This window comes from Hippoglossus hippoglossus, chromosome 15, assembly GCF_009819705.1.
Source record: "Hippoglossus hippoglossus isolate fHipHip1 chromosome 15, fHipHip1.pri, whole genome shotgun sequence".
NCBI classification, from domain to species: domain Eukaryota; kingdom Metazoa; phylum Chordata; class Actinopteri; order Pleuronectiformes; family Pleuronectidae; genus Hippoglossus; species Hippoglossus hippoglossus.
The window spans coordinates 18,607,523-18,624,754 of NC_047165.1; the positions used below are offsets into that span (position 1 = coordinate 18,607,523).

At 38.6% G+C, this 17,232-nt stretch overlaps 1 protein-coding gene across 2 annotated transcripts; it reads left to right on the forward strand.

The window, feature by feature from the left end:
* The first annotated feature begins 44 nt into the window (after nucleotides 1-44).
* Nucleotides 45-17,006, forward strand: fam204a (family with sequence similarity 204 member A). 2 transcript variants are annotated; one of them, XM_034608963.1, is made up of 7 exons: nucleotides 45-373; nucleotides 641-725; nucleotides 849-882; nucleotides 1,685-1,790; nucleotides 3,372-3,461; nucleotides 14,714-14,823; nucleotides 14,991-17,006. In XM_034608963.1, exons 1-7 carry the CDS (start codon nucleotides 182-184, stop codon nucleotides 15,040-15,042), a joined length of 669 nt encoding a protein of 222 aa, XP_034464854.1. In that variant the 5' UTR covers nucleotides 45-181; the 3' UTR covers nucleotides 15,043-17,006. The 2 variants fall into 2 exon arrangements, with proteins under 2 accessions (XP_034464854.1, XP_034464855.1); XM_034608964.1 differs by having other exon boundaries at nucleotides 1,688-1,790.
* Nucleotides 17,007-17,232: the final 226 nt, after the last annotated feature.

Sequence of the window (17,232 nt, forward strand, 5' to 3'; positions counted from 1 at the left end):
GGTGTGTTCAACGTGCTCGTGCTCAGCCTATCGGTGCTTTCGTTGTGCGAAGCGTCACTGTGTTTACCCGGAAATGAGAGCCAGCAACAACTGCTGACAAATAACCGATTTCTATCCGCGTTTTTTAGTTAATTAAAATGATAAATTCACCTTTAATTTGACTGAAAACTGCTGAGTCAGAATGTACAGCGGACTTTTGCCAAAAGGTTGGACGGAGGACGACCTCAGTGACGAGGAGCAGGAGGAAGCTGTGGAAGAGAAGAGGACGATGGAGAAGTGTGAGAGCTCAGTGATGGAGGACGCACCAGTGACTCACACTGTCACTGGGTCCCCGACATGCAGTTTGCCTGGTGTGTCCCAGGAAATGTGGCAAGTACGTCGTTGTGTTGTGTAGCGAGCTACTGTGAGCTTAGCATCCAGAGATACAAGCTAGCTGTGGTGTTGTGGTAAATGAGGGCTAACACATTATTCACTTAACTAGTTCTGTTGAATCCCCAGCCCTGCATACCAAAATGTAAAATATGTATATGTGTGTGTGTTTGTGTGTGTGTGTGTGTATCATGACAATACATGTCCCTCAGAAGTAGATCATCTGGGGTTGTGGTGCATTGTGAATTCAGGTTGTGCGTCTCTGTTAAAGAAATTTCAGGACCTACGGAAGAAGAGTGATGAAATCAAGACAATGAAGGTTCAGAGAAAACGAAAAAGACGACGACACAAGAACGGTGTCAGTGACCATACAATTCATTTTCTGTGTCAATGACTGCCACTGTTATTATGTATTCCGTTCTTCTGATTTGTATGAAACTATCCTAACAACCTTGAACTGTGTTTCTTGGCTCCTTCAGCGGGAACAGAAAGTGCAGAGCCAACAGAGACAAGGTACAAACATGATACAGTGTCAACTCTGGGAAGTGAATACAACAAAATAGCTGGCTATAAATAAGCAAGTAATGTTTAAGACAAAAGATTGAAAACACTAAACACTGTTTGGCAAGTGTTGGACCTTCACAACACATTGAGGACACAAAAAGCATCACATTCTTCAAATGTGTTTACATATCCTACTACAGTATTTCACATCATTAAAATAATTCAAATAAAACATACAGGTGATTACAGTAATATACCAGTCTGCAAGTCTTAGTGTCCAGTGGCTGCTTGATCTAGTCTAGTCTCGTCTAGTGTAGCATAGTATTGCATAGTACAAGACTAAACTAGTCTGGTCTATAGCATAGTATAGTATAGTACTGATATGCTTTTGTAAATGGTTGTTTATAATGTGGAGCAAATGTGTTTTGTCGTAAAGATGCAAAAGCTATTTATCTTTAGTGATTATTTGTGAAATCATCATCATCATCATCAGTATCAACTAGTGTAAAATCAAATTGTATACACACTGAAGACATGGCTTAAGCAAACCAAACATGCGATCATGTGTAGTTATTCCACTTAATCCACTGTGGCTTTGTATTGTATTTGCATTGTATTGTTTGAGTTTTATTATGTATTTTAATCATGGGTTATTCGCTTGTTTTTATTGGTTGTATTGTATAAGCACATCCAGATCTCATTTCAGCGTAGAAGATAGATAGTATAGTATATAGATAGATAGAAGCAGTGAATGTCTTATCTCAATACTGGTTTACATGTAATGAACATAAAAGCACCTTCTCCCTGTCAGCAGAGTGTGTCAGGAGGAACGGGAGCAGCACTGGGATGGGCTTAAGCAGTATTTTGGTGTAAATGATCGATTTGATCCCCCTGCATGTTCCAACCCCCCTCCGAAGGTAATAAAGACTCCTCGCCTTCCAACTTATCTGCAAAAGGTTTTACTACTGCGTCTGTCGTAGCTGTTAGCATCAACTTCACATCTTTTATGTTTCTGTGCCACAGTACGCTCTCATTGTTTTACTTGACATGACATATGGATTAGAAGAATCCTTGTGGTAACTCAGCCTGACACTGAGACGAATAATAAGGATTATGTTTGGCTACATTTAGTGATAAGATTAGGATAAATCTCCTTTCTTGTAGAGTTGTGATTAACGTGAGATGTAGGTTATTCTCTGCAAGAAAAAAATGAAACTCTAAAATAGCGTTCTGGCACCTGACACAGCCTCTGTGACTGCAGCTGGAGCATTTAAATTAATGGTTGGATGATAGATGGTCAGGCGCTAGAAGTTCTGTAGCATTCATAATTAAAAATAAAATGAAGCATAAGGATTCTTCCATTCACATGCATTTCTGCATTTGAAGATGATTGAACGTTTTATTCAAAGGCATCTAAATTGCTAACGAGGCAAAATATTTGCAAGCTTGATAAACATTATAGCTGACCCAGTGAATGGGAACTGTTCTCATTTCAATTTGAAATCCTTTAAATGATTATTTTGGAGTATTTTGTGCTTAATTTATCAGAGCAGCATAAAATTGAGTTTTTGCTGATTTGTGAGCCTCATTCTGAATAGGGCAACTATGAAAGGATAAAAAGAAACGATGAACAAGCTGAATGAAACAGAACTTGTCACATCAACATAATGACAGATCCCTTCATCCCTCAAATGCAGTTCCTTGTAATTAATATGTCTTATTTTATTATTTCTGCCAAGTCTTTCACACAGTCATTTGAGGAAAAAAAAACTGTTAAAGCAGTCAGATGTAATTAATTCATCTGCTAACAGTGATTCTTCAGTGACCTCAAAACACATTTAATGATACACTGGATGATGGTCTGTCAATTAGAGTTTTGTTTATGATTTACAGTGAGTGATAATTGGGATCACTAGAAGCATCAGTGTCAGTATGAATGAAAATACTATATTAAGCTAAATGAAGATTAAACAACCAATTTCTGTTTGACTAATTCAGAGTTTTTAAGCCTGATGGTACTCTCCTTGTACTTTTACTGTGGAGTTAAGGTCCTCAAACAATACATGAGAGCAGACACATTAATAATTACAGCCTCTTACCAGGGTATTTTTTAACATGATGAAGTTTTGGGGGGCTGTAGAAATCTGGTGCCCGGCTCCCTCAGATAGGCTCAGAACTGCCTTGCCATCAGTAACCGGGGGCTTCTCTGCCCACCCCCTCCTCAGCAGCGGCCTGTAATGGAAATGTGTAATTAAAGAGTCACATTTATGTTTGGTAATCTCCTGTAGCATTTCTAAGATTTCCCCACTAATATCCAATCAAAAAGGTTTTCATTTGTGAAGGGAAATCTACATATTTGTAGTAATGGCAATCATATTAAAAATAAGGCCCTGGGGACTTTTAAAGTTACTCTTTGATTTTTTTTCTCTCTCTGCCTCTCTCTACCCTTATTTCGAAAAAAGAGCCTGATTTTTTTTTCTCTCCCCCCTCTTCTGCAGTCCGGCCTAGAAAAGAGCATAGAGAAGGCCATAGCTGAAGGGGACATTGCAAAAGCAGAGGAGATGAGCGACAGACTCGCCACTCGAGAGGTACGTTGTGCTGATAAGAGATCTTTGGGGTGCTCCCGCTGTGACAAATCAGACTAATGGATCCATGGCCATTTCTGCGGCAAAGACATAGAGGAACAAAAACACACGCAGACACCCACCATTCAGTCCTGCAGCCTTTTTCCATTGAGTTAATGGAAAGCCCTCCCCTTAGTTTTGAAGTGCTGCAGCGTCTAAAGGACTTTTGGCTCTGCTTTTTAATGAAGGGTACATTGCTTTCAAGCCAACTGTTAAATCATTCTCCAGGTAAGAGTTTCATACCTTTGAAGTGTACATGTCCCTAAATGCGGTGCCTGAAGTTTTGTAACTAACCGCCTTGGCAGTGGTTGGAAACTAATTTAGCATAAAATGTAGCCCACACACACATATAATTGTGGTTAAAAAGACATACAACTGCAGTGTTACTTCTCCACTGGGGGTTTTGCCGTACTTTGAGCATCAAAGTTTAACTTCTTTGTTTCATGATGCATGTTGCTTACAGCATTCCATAAGCTTTTTCATTTAATGATAGTCATAACACAAACATGGAACATACTGTGGGCTCAGATTTCTTTGTTGGTTGTGGATTGCAACAGAGTTGCAAAGAAGACTCAAGAAATATTATTCCTTATATGAATTGGCATTTCAATATTTTTAATGATATTCTCTGTGTTCCACAATGTAGAAACATGGTAGTCTTCAATAAATGTATCATGTTTGTTAATGTAATATGAAATTTGTCAAACTACTGCCTGTAGCCAGTTAGCTTAGCTTTGCACAAAGACTGCAAATATGGGAATCAGCTACCATAGAACTGTAGGAACGTAACACAATCTGCATACCAGCTACTCTACAAGTCACCAAGTAACGTACTTTATTAATTTAGCGGTACAGAAAGTGTACATAGGTGTAAAAGCAAAATGGTGTTTTACATAGGGTTATTTGGTAGACAATATTTTGGTGGGGACCAGTAACGTTTTGTCATTTCTGCTGGTTAGATATTTCTGAAACAGCTTTTGCCTTTTTGCAAAATGCTCCAAATATGTCACATATCATCTTCTGTCTGAAACAACAGGAAACTAATAATACAGGAAGATAATATGAATTTCAGATTACATTCATCAACTAAAAAGATGGTCCACCCATTATGCATCCATTTTCATCAAACATTTTTCTTGAGGACCTTACCTGCTTGAACAAATAAGTCGGCTCTAAAAACCTGGTTCTGTGTTTAACACTGAAAGAAATCAGTTGTAATGTTCATTGAATTGGCATTACATGTGTGGCTCTGTTATCTCCAGTGTGTAATAGACATGACTGTGCACCATCCCTTCGTATTCCCGTCGTACCTGCGAGCAGAGTGGTCAAATTTGGGAGAGTTAAATGAAAGCTCTTGTGAGTGGCACCTGCACCGTACTCTGAGAAAGCCTCTTAGAGCGCTGGTGGATTGGTTTTAGCCTGAGCCGAGGTTCCCCCCTCTGTGGCACCCGCCTCTCGTCTTGCCAGAACCTTGATGGGACGTGACAGCAGTCTGGCAGCCACAAGTCATTGTTTAGCTGTGATAACTTCATTTCACAAAGAGTAGTGAATTGACCATTTTGAAATCCCTGAAACCTAGGTGACGTTAAGTTGTACACCATTACCTTTCAGATACAAAGAATAGCAGCTCTGAATATTTGGAGGATATAAGGTGGCGGATAAAAGCCAAAAAGTTTGAAGGATTCTGATTCAGAGAGGATTATGGTATGGTCTTTTTTGATGCCGCCTGTAATGCAGATAGCAGGAGGCATTTAGCATTAAGACCAACGTGTTTGTTTACAACACTCCTGTTCACTTTTGACAGGAGCTCTGTGACAAACATTTAGAGGATCAATAATCCCCGCTGTGGCCAGAATCAATTTCAAGGTTATAATTGAGTGGCTCATTTGGTACGGAATGGCTTAGATGTTTAATTTGTTTACGGTCATAACACCAAGACATGATTGTGGCAGGCTTTTCACTGGAAGAATGGGAACAGGTTTTCTTTGCAAAAAAATGCAAAAGCATTCCGACAGCTGTGAAGAACTAAAGAGGCCTGTTTGTCCCTCTAGGCATTGTTTTGTAAAGAAAACGCTAGGATATGTTGGATGACAATGTTTTCATCCACAATCTAGCGGTTTCCCACTTATCTCCTCAAAGCAAAGAGAAATGGAAGGAAGATGGAGTGCTTGCTGTCAGAATTCTCCTTTCTATAAAACCAAACTGTTTGTTTCTGCTGTTTTGAGCTCCCTCAAATCAATTAATGATTTCCATTTGCTCTACTTTCTTCTTTTTAATCACAACATTAAAGCAATTTGGTAAAAACCTGTCTTGAAGGCTTCTTATAAAGAGATACATGCTCTTTCATCTGTCAAACTTCTGAGACGCGCTGCTTGGATATTGCAGGTTGAGGTTTTTTATTCTCATTACAGTTTTTAAACATTTCCCAGGGCTATAAGTCTTTTGTTTTAGATGAATTCATGAAGACAGCCACTGTTGTTTTTGAGTGAAAGTACTGAACCAGATAGAAAGAAGAATAAATCACATCCCCTTTTAGGAAACAAAATATTATCAATGTCTATATTGCTTAGACAAAGCTCCCTAATGTGTTCTTTTAAATTATGCAGATAGGGTTTCTTTTCTCATAAAGATGTCTGTAGATCCTCCTGAGCACGTCTAGATTTCTTACAAGTCTTAGAAGACACAAAATCCTGTAAAAAGCTTCTTGCAACATCGTCGGCCTATAGTTTAGAGAAACTGTGCTCCAGTTAAGAAGACTGGGTCTCCATACTTTGATTAGCGTGCGCTTATTTTTACAGTGCCGCAAGTTGCACAACATTAAGTTCAGTGACACACACTGTTTAAAGGTTTCTGTCAGGATGCTCTATGCTCAGACACCTGTAAATGTCCGGGCATTGGCCATTGACACATTTAGAGTGCACATTGACACTATACACATCCCTGTAAATTGTAATGTACAAACAATTTAATATTAAGAATAACCTAAATAGATTATTTCATTGGAATAAAAAAATTGAACATCATCCTATATTGCACAATTATTGAGTAGACCGGTTTTTATCACAGCCACACACAATTTCTTGCAACTAACATTGAAAAACCTTTTATATTTATTTTTTTGACAGGCATAAGACTCTTTTTCAACCATATAATTATCAGAAAATGTGGATCAAGGAAACCACCTAAGACAATGATTAAGATGTGTCCTTCTATCGTTCCTTCATTGGAGCTGGAATAAACAAATTTGGTTCATCAAGTTTGTTGTTTGAGGCTAATACAGAAGTTAAAGTTCCACCCATGTAGTAAAATCTGCTTTGAACTGACAAAGACACATTCTCAACACATATACTTATACTTACTTATACATATAGTAGGAAAAGCCAGGGCCCTAAGATTGAGCCCAGTGGAACTTCAACTCTTACACTTCTGAAGCTGATATGGAACTATTAATAGCTATATACTGAATTCAGTCACTTAGGTATCTTTTAAACCAGCCACTAGATTATCATACCCATTTGCCCCAAATTCAATGCATCAGATAAAATATCAAAATTCATTTGAAGGTCGATTACAAACACAGGAATCTATGAAACAGATTGGTATTGCTACAAAAATCTTCCTACCCATATAATGATCGCTTGCATGACCTTTTGATACAGAACTTTTATAAAGGTCTTCATTCAGTATTGTAGCATAACGCAGAATGATAAAAATCCACTCAGCAAGGCAAAAGCTGCTTTGTGTACTTTACTATATAGTGCTTTCTTTGTCACACTAATCCACCGTCCACAATAAATAATTACTCTGTGCTCTTTTCTCTTTATAAAACAGAGCCACTGAGGTCTTTTGACAATAGGCAGGAGCTGTACTTCATATAGTGTAAGTGGGTATATTTCACCACAAAAGACCGTCACACCATGTTAGAGCTTACAGTTTCCCCATAGCACTCATCACAGCTATTAGAGCGGCATTACCACTTCAAAACAGAAACTCTTTATAGTCTTTCACAATAGTGGGTGTCAAGTCCATCTCATGACTTCCAGGAGCTTAAGAATTTGAAACATTAGAAGTAGTTGTATGACTGCTGGCCTCACCTGAACCACATGGTAATGGCACCACGCACAAAGAAGCATAGGCTATATGATGTAGGAAGCAATTTTGACAGGGCAAAAGAGCCAGGTACCGTAGAGGATCAGTGTATTTAAGATATACCTTATGTTGAACTATCACTGTCCTATCTAGTTAAAGCAATGTTTGCCAGACTGTCATCACTGCAAAGTGCCAACCATGCTAAAGCAGACTGAAGTCAGCTGACACCAGTTATTCACATTACTATTTGATAAAATGTTTAAAGGTGAAGTGGCTACATTTACATCCTTAAAAGGAGTAGATATTATCCAGTTAATACATTATTATTATTATTATTATTATTAATAATTGATTACACTGGAACAGTTTTTTCCACCTTGTCTTATGATGTCATTGCCATCCCATAATGCAGTGCAGATGAGAGTTTGAATACACAGTAAAAACAAATATAGTCAGATTTCTAAATGAGTAGAAGCTTATTCTGACCCAGTTATTACGTTTACATGCAACCAGGTTATTTGAGTAACTGACTTAAGGACACTACTCTTTGTGTGTATATATAGTGATGCATTTAAGGGCAATCGATTCTTGGACCTAAAACCCTGTGAAAATGCCAATTTGAAGCAAACACATGCTCTTGTGTATGTTAGATATGTTTAGATGCATGGTGAATTCGTTATTATGCGATTTTGAAGGAACATATTTTGCACAAATGTCATTAGCACCTACTTATAATTATGTTTCACTGAATGAAATCACGAATATGTTAATAGAATAGTATGTTACAGTATATATATATATTTCTATTTTCATGTCCTGCATACTATTATTGGATACCCTCTGACCCATCACAGTTGATGTTACCCTAATCTTGTGTCGTGGCTTCCTGTTCTCTGGATGGCCTTTGGGTGGTGCACCTCTCTTTAGACTCCGTCATGGACATGATTAACCTCATCATTATAAATAGTTTAAATTGTGGGGCCTTCTAATAGTTAGATCACTTAATATGCAATAATTAACCATATGAATATGTATTAACTGGAGCCATTTATGGTTCAGCGTTTGAACATACGGACGGTTATAATTTCCCTCATTATATTCCGGATCGTATTTCAATAGAAGCAGCAGCTGAAAGGAAAAGCCCCACTGTCCTTGAAATCTACCCTTTGGAAAGCCTCGCTAAAACGCTGTGAAACAAAGGTGGCGCAGCATTTTGTCAGAGGAGACATGGTGGCTTAGTTAAAACAAAGAGCTGAACTAAGAGTGTTTCATGATATTTATGTTATTTAACACCTTTTTTCTTCTCATCACCTTCTCCCCGCCGTGCCCCGTGTTTGTAATCAGCAAATTCATGAGGCGCGCTTTTGTGAAACGTGGGCGTTATCAGATTCTGACTTTCTCCCACCCCACATCAGAGGAGTCTCACTCTCTCTCTTCCAGCAAGCCCCCCCCCCCCCCCCCCCCCCCCCCCCAGGCCACCTCGCAGAGTTTAGGGAAACTCTCCTCTTTGTTCATTTTTCCTTCAGCATAAGCAATTTATCACTGAATGAACTTTTATTGTATCTCCGGATGACTCACATTAAATTTTCGCCCATTAATTTTGAAATGGATTTTGAAATGGGTACTAAGCTTTTATCAAATGCCTGGGAATCTCATTTGGATTATTGTATTTCATTAATTACTTGATAGACAAAGCATACTTTTCAATGTAGATTTGTGTGCTGTTTAATTAATTAGCATGTTTTCTCTTTTAATTAAAGCCATTTTTTTTAAATTAAAGCCCACAGCAAAACACATATATAATTTGTTTGTAATTAGGCCTTAATTGGTGGTAGTGGAAGCTTAGCACCATCAGTTTCTTTTTTTCGTGATTGCCATTTTATTGCAGTCAGTCATTAATTAAACTGTTTTTTCTAATTAGCTTATAAAACTGTTGATGGCATATTATTGTAAGTGTGAGTTCAAAGCTTGCTAATAAGCCTACCCTACTCAGAAGAGGCGAGATAATGGAATGTGCACAAAGCAGGCCAACTTTCAGAGATTTTTTTTTGTCTACTCCCTGAAGATGACATGTCATGTGTATCTAGCATCAGATTACTGGAAGAGAAAATTGTGACATGGCTGTTCAGCTGTGGCTTCCCTGGAGTGACTTTCTTTTTAGCGTGCCATGTAATTCTGTTTGTCAAAGTGCAGGCAAGATTACAAAAAGCTCTTATGAGGCTGCCCCATGAAGGACTGATAAACTTTGGTTTTGAACAGTGTGAGAATATACCACTGTACTAACCCATACAATAAGAATCTATTATATATTGCGTCTGTTTATTCCTTTGAAAGACAAATTGAACAGTGATTTTCATGTGTTTAATAGTGAAGCAGTCATCATTGAACTAATTCAGAGAGATATATTATATATTTAAGTCCCAAACAGCAATTAATCTAGTGTAAAGCTTTTTTTAAAAAGCTCAGGTACTGTGCATAAATACAACTTTCAGGCACTTTACTTAACTACTTCTATTCAATAGCACCTTATACATCAATTACAATAGTAGTAGGATAGCCTGCTCGGATCATAGCACATTACTCACACATAAGATTCATCATAATTTGTAACCAATCCCATTACAGATTCTATAACAGAATATTAACATTACTGTATTTTTGAAGTATAATTTATATAAATTAAACATAGGATGAGTTAATAAAATGTGATACATTGGTATGTACACTATTAAACCAACCGCCACTATAAAATACATAAGATTGTATGATCACTCAAAACAAACAGAAACTAACATGAAGATTGATAATCAATTTACTGTTTATTGCAAAATTGCCAAACAATTTATGGTTCCAGCTTAAATGTTGTAATTTCCTGCTTTTTATTGTCTCAGATTTCAGTAAAGCGAATAATGTTTGGGTGTAGGGACGATTGGTTGCACAAAACAAGCTTTTTAAAGACTCAATCCCCATATCTATTTACTAGTTCCTGCTTCTCAATAGTTGGTCTGCTTTTCTTTTGTCGCCTTTCATACTAACTTAAATATTTGAACTGTTGTACTCTTTGTCTCTACTCTATTACTTTTACTTCAGAGATTTCAAAACAGACCAACTGAATGAAACTTTGTATTTCTTCCTTTTTAATGCGATCCGGGTGGTATTGATTGACCTCTTGATCTTTTGGCCCTCCCTGTGTTGCTGAAACTCATTTTCCTTCCCCCCTCTGCCTCAGTTCTCAGAAATTATGCTGAAATAACACACGAGCTGCCTAATCTGATATTCATTCCTTTCTTATATAGCCCTGCTTTCCAAAGTTGACTAAGGCCACATTATTTAGGCATTAAGGTAGTGTGATAAGAGAATTAGGCTGGTCATTAATCGTTTACACGTCAAATGCAGCAGAGCAGCTTGGGGAGGTGATTTAGCGAGGCAAAGCCATATAGCCCTTGTTAATCCATCTCTCACACGTTTTAATTGGAAGAGGCTTCCTGGATTGGAAATTTATGAATGGGTTTAAGGCCATTTCTTCCTTGAAGCCATCATTTATTTCATATTGTTAATAAGAGCTTTAACACTTTATCCACATGGAAACGCATTTTTCTCATCTTTCATTCAGCTATTGTCTTTTTCCACTTGCTGTTTAATTGCCACAGTCTTTTTTTTTTTCAAACCCTGGGCTGCTCAGACTTCTAAATGCTGCTTTCGTTCTTCTTCCATTCATCAAACACCTCCAAAATGATGCAAGAGAACAGACACAGGCATGAAACTGTTATTAAGATAGACTAGGTTTATCTTGTATATGTCTTACACAGCAGCAATGCTCTTATTATGTATTTTTGTATTGAGGCCCCGTGTTTGGGTCCCCATTTGAATCTCCATGACGACCCAAACATGAATGAACAGAAAACGGTACTATTGACTTAACCCTCCTAGTGGCCTTAAGCTGCTGCTGCTGCTGCTGCTGCTGCAGTGCCAACATTGTGCACGATGAATGTTTTTTGCCTTCAAATCTTCTAAAGGTCAGAGTATTAATCCTCTGAATAAACCCAGTTTTTAACAGAGCTGTGCACAGGCCACACAAGAGAGAGGCACAGAAACATGCCCGTGATGGACACTTAATTGTACATTAGTATGTGGTGGAGTGGGAAGAATTGCCTTTTAGCAGCCACATAAACAAAGAACGCAGGAGGTTCCCTGTCTCCTGCCTTTATTTCAGCTTTGTAGTCTCATTCTTATTTTTCGCCAGCCTCCGATGTGAAAGGATTTGGCACTATGATGCACGCAAGGGGAGGGGGAAAAAATCCTGAAAAGTGGATCAAAAAAGTAAATGAAAAATAATGTCATATTACTGAAAATATGAGAGGCTAATTTGTGCCGACTTTTTGCTAATTTTGTTCTCGCCACAGAAAGAGGAGCCGTCACCTGCTCAGCGCCATAGCGCTGACAGTGCCAGTGATCCATGAAATAAGCTGCCGCTGGCTTTGTTCAGATAAGAATGAACAAATCTGCACAATGTACTGCTCTCGGAATCTCATTTTCATACTTGCATGCAGGCTAAAAGAAATAAGCTGTTTGCAGGCTTGATTAATCAGACATTTGAGGGTTTTTTTTGTCTCTTTGATCTGTTCTGTCTCCTAGGTAACTTGGTTGACATTAATGTTGAGCCCCACCAAAGACCATCAGGGATTGAAGACTACACTGATTTTAAAAAAAGGAAAAAAATTAAAGACATTAATGTTTTTAAATATAGTAAATGCTATAGAAAAAATGATAGCTCTCTGTGTGTAAATCTCTAAATGAAACCACTTAGCATCAGACAGTTTCATGTGATTTCCTCCCAGAATAAGCTAATGTGGGTTTTTTTCCACAAACACAGAAAGCAGGAGCTGTTCTCGGATTCATCAACAATTGAATGAACGCCTGGTTTATAATCTCAGCGAGCATTGGAGCCACTCTAAAACATTTAGCACCTACACCCCTCCAACACGGAGCAGGGAACACCCTGGTGTGGTTTTATCTGCTCGCAAATCTCCTGCAAATGTAAGAGCAATCGTCTGCTATAACTCTCTTCAAGAGGAGAAAATGTGATTTGAGGAATTTAAAACCTATAAAATGGCAAAGAACTGGAGAACTGTCATAGTATGAATGCTCCAGGTTATGCAGACGCTTTCACAAATCTTCCAGAGACTGTATAGATGAATGCCTTGAGGGCCCTGCCGGAGCCCAGCACTTGCAGCCAGCCGGAGCCCTTATCTTAAATCCAAGCAAAGTACCATTAATCTTTTTGAAAGACCTTTATGGCTTTTAATGTATCCCAAATTAGAACATTTTACACCCTTGGTTCCTGAAATATGGTGATAAAAAGCCTTTAGAGTTTAATTTTTCCTGCCTGCTCGCTCTGACCTGCTTAATCCCAGCATGCATTAGGAGATATTTTAGTTTCAGTCTTTCTAATAAAGTTTATCCCACTTAATTATAATTGAAACATTTTTTTCCAGCAGGTCTTTTTTTTTTTTTTCAAGTGGCGCAGTGGTGGCACATTTCTTCATTACCTTAAGACTTCCTCTCCCCCCTGATTGTACTCTGAATATTACAGAGAATTACCCAAAGGTTTGGTGAAATTGTTCCAAGTTGTTTATCAAAGTTTGCCTTTGCTTGAATAATAAACCTATCTCAGGAGTGACAGAGGAGGCAGGATTTTTCCCTTTGTTTCCCGTGCTTCTGTGTGACTGGGGTTATTGGGATTATTCTGCTTCACAATACGCACATGTCTTCCCTGGGATTTGAATGTTTGCCTCTTGCAGTCACGGTCATTCTCTTCACTTCTGATTTCAGGGACTGCCTGCAGTACTCCCTCAAACACTTTCACACTGGTGATGGGTGAAAAATGCCTTTGCTACCATTTTTGAGATGGAGGAGGTGGGAGGGGAAAAATAAGCGACAAAATGCTGAACATTGTTTCTCCCCGTTTATTTATTCTGCTATTTCATTTGCACATTAAACAAAAAAAAAGAAGCAATCAAAGAGAAACAATGTGCAGGAGACACTATGAGCCAGGAGCTGAAAAATATGAGTTCCTCTGAAAGACCTCAAACAAAAGGCAAAATAGATTAGAGCGATATTAACAAAACAACACTGTTGTAATTTATAGAGCTATGGGGAAATTCACCCCCACATTAAACACACATATATTCACAACTTACATTATTGAGCGCTGCTGTGTATGTAGCTACTGTAACTTGTTTATTATTATTGGCTATAATACTAAAAAGGATATTTCCTATATTTTTGCTGTAGCATATTTTAGGGTTGGATTTTTAAAAATAAAACACAAAGCACTGGATCAAAGTCTTCTTCACCCATTAATCTGCCAAAGATTTAATTGTTTGAACGCTAAAATGTTAGAAAGCAGTGAAAATACCAAACATGTTTTTTTCCGGAGCCCAAATAACAACAGTCCAAAACCCAACGACAAAAACAGTAAATATTTACATTAAATAATTGATTTATTTTTCACACTTTTCCTTGGTAAGGGTCTTATTTCAACAATTTTCTTCTGATTCACGAATCGGTTAATTGACGAATTGTTCCGGTTTAATGTCTGTTTCAGAAAAACAAAACTTTATATTGACAATAGATTAATTTTTAAGTATTCATCACCTGTATATTATAAAAAATATACTTAACATATAATAAAACCCTTAATGCATTGAAGGTATAAGTTAATATGTTCCTTACACATGTAAAAATGCCCCCTTTCAAACCCTTGTTCTTTGTTTTACTATTTTTGTGCAGCTGCTTCATCTTGTTGTCTCATGCCAGTTGTAACTTGTTACTTTTGGGTCATATGATGCATATTTCTCTGCTGTGGGAGAGTTCATCTCTGCAGCACACTGTATGTCACCGGATCACCACTCCTAATGCCTGATGTAAAAAAGAATTAGACTAGTATGGTAACATTTCTGTGTGGTTCAGCTCAGTAACAGCTGCACTGTGGTTTGGAGGAGGCAGCACCGGCTGCAGAGACACTGACGAGAAGCCACCCTGATACATCAGTTTGAACGCTTTAGCTTTGCCACAGACTGATTTCCATTCCCTAATGGGTCTCTCCTCTGTCTGCCTCCCTATAGCTGGCTGTGAAAATCGCTCAAGCCGCTGATTGCCGTGACTTTGTGGAACACAAACAGGAAGAGGAAGCTTTGAAAGCAGCGCAGAAGAGAAAGAAGGATATAGTCTGGGGGTACGACGTTTCTCTGTGTCCTGATGTTTACGTTTGCCATCATATCTGCCTCTCTTGGTTCAAGTACTGCCTGCATTAGCTGCTCATTGATTTTGTCATGCACAGATTGAAACTGACGTAACGTATTCATTCAGTAATTTCCATGTTTCTATTTTTCTGTGTTGCAGGTTTGAGGCGAAACAACGATGGGAAAGCAAAAGCAACATGGGCTTCATGTGACAAACAGCAGAAACAGTCTACAGTCTTTTGGTTTTAGATAATTTGATAAAAGTGGTGTTTTTTATTGAAAGACCGATCATGTTTCTTTGTATATTTTGAAGACTTCACAGTAGCACAGTGTGAGGGGGCAGAAGTCACACATTGGCTGAGAAAAAAACCAATCCACATAGTATGAGAGAGAGAGAGAGAGAGAGAGAGAGAAAATTATAGAGCATTCAAATTAATTCCTAAGGCGCCCATTGGTGTCTGCATTGTGTTATTTTTCATTACATTTCAGTGATTTGAGCGTTCTGGCCTTTTTTTTTTTCTCCCCCCTTCAAATTAAATCTGGTGTACATTACTGGATGATGCGTTTATTTATTGCTGTAAAGTGGGTTAATCATGAAGGCGCTCCTTTCTTCTTCTGAGGAAGAGAAAAGGAAGATTAAGGCCCTAATGCAATGTACAGGATAATGTGCGATAGGATTTGGGAGTAGAAAATGAAATTTGGCTGCTGTAAACTGCTGTGAGCGGTCGTAAACTAGAAGTTGAGCTAACAATCGAGCGAGGAGGAGGGGGAGGCTTTTCTGTTGGCCCTCACCCATGCTGGGAGACGTTGCTATTGTTTCTCTGCCCGAACAAGAGGCGGGTGCTGTTTCTCGAAGCCTACACTGCGCGTTGAGCTCTCCAGCATCTGTAAACTCCTCTAAACCCGTCGTTCGTCTCGCTCTCACTTTGATCTTTTTCTGATCTGCGCGCGCTTGCCTCCGCAGCTACTCGAGACTTCAGAAAATGCTCATTCAGATTCCTGCAAGTGTTAATTGCAAACAGCGCGCGAAAAAAAGCACAAAAAAACGATAATTACTTTTATTCATAATGCTTGCTTATATTTTTTTCAATCATAGAAAATGATTGCTTCGCTTCAAGGTAATGAGAATTAAAATTAATCCACCTAAGTTGTTTGCATTGCACATATTTGGTTCACTTTGTCCCCCTGGTGAGGTGCAGTGTTTTCACGGCTCTGCTGTGTCGGCTGAATCGGCGCGAAAGTGGCGAAAATTAACAAAACATCAGCAATAAAAGTTTGTCTGCAATTATGACACAAAACACCTAAGCTAAAGAAACCGAGAGTATGAAGACAGAATTTAGAAAAACGCAGCTTTTTGTATCATTTGACATTAAAGTGAGTCTGAGACGCTGTCAGATGGGGAGAATTGCTGCTAATTAAACTATTAATTATCTCTGTAATGAGATGCGAGTTAAAACTGTGTTAAGCACATCAAAGTCCGACATGGGATTTCTTCACTTTGATGACTGCTATGAAAAATATATCTTGACGGAGGAGTGAGGGAACATCAGAGATGATGTTCATTAATGGGACAAAAGAAGGCGGAATTTTGGGGTCTTTGAAAGTTTTGGATAAGAGCAACGTTAATAGTTTAATAGTCTCTTTTATTTACAGAGAAATGCCGGATGCAGGTATAATGATCGCGACTTCACAGAGACAAGTTTTTCAATTTTTTTCAATAAAGTTGTATTATGTTTGAGCTGTTCTCGGATCCCATTCATCATCAGTGGAGCAGCCTGCAAGAATCAAAAGCCAAAAGGCATGTGTGAGTATGTGTTTCCACATGTACAAGCCATGTTGTCATTTTTTTAAAGCTAGTAGTTGTCGGTGAACATGACCAGCGCTGATCCGAGAGCGGCGCGGTGCTGTATCAATTGCATCTCACATAATTAATCTCCTTGAACGCAGGGTAATGCCTTGAGCGGAGATGATTCTGCTTTTAAACTGGAAAATCCACTTTCCCCCCCCCGTCATGTCGAGGAGCTGTTTTCAATAGTCTATCACTGCAGGCCAATCTTAGCCCCTGACCTAGGCTGGTTTGTTGTGAGAGGCGGAGGCAAATTCCTTGGGCACATGTCGAACCACTTCTAGGAAAAGTGTTTGTTGTGTTGAGCGGAGGGGGGGGGGGGGAGAAGAAAAAAAACAACAACAATCCCATTAAATGGTTGGAAAGCTGCTGCTATTGTATGAAAGGGAACATGTGTTGCTGGTAACAAGACATCAGTGCTATCACTTGCTTCTATCAGCAGCTAGAAGAGGATTAACTCAGAGGGAAGATCTCCGAGATGCAGCTGATAAAGGCGAGCGATGTTCAAAACACCTCACACACCTCAGAGAAACACGGCTTCATATATTGTTTAAAA

Excerpts from the sequence above, each read along its gene's own strand:
- fam204a (XM_034608963.1), top strand. The coding sequence starts at position 182 with ATGTACAGCGGACTTTTGCCAAAAGGTTGGACGGAGGACGACCTCAGT. Across the intron at positions 883-1,684 it reads GCAGAGCCAACAGAGACAAG|CAGAGTGTGTCAGGAGGAAC; the intron begins GTACAAACATGA and ends TCTCCCTGTCAG. Across the intron at positions 3,462-14,713 it reads ACAGACTCGCCACTCGAGAG|CTGGCTGTGAAAATCGCTCA; the intron begins GTACGTTGTGCT and ends GCCTCCCTATAG.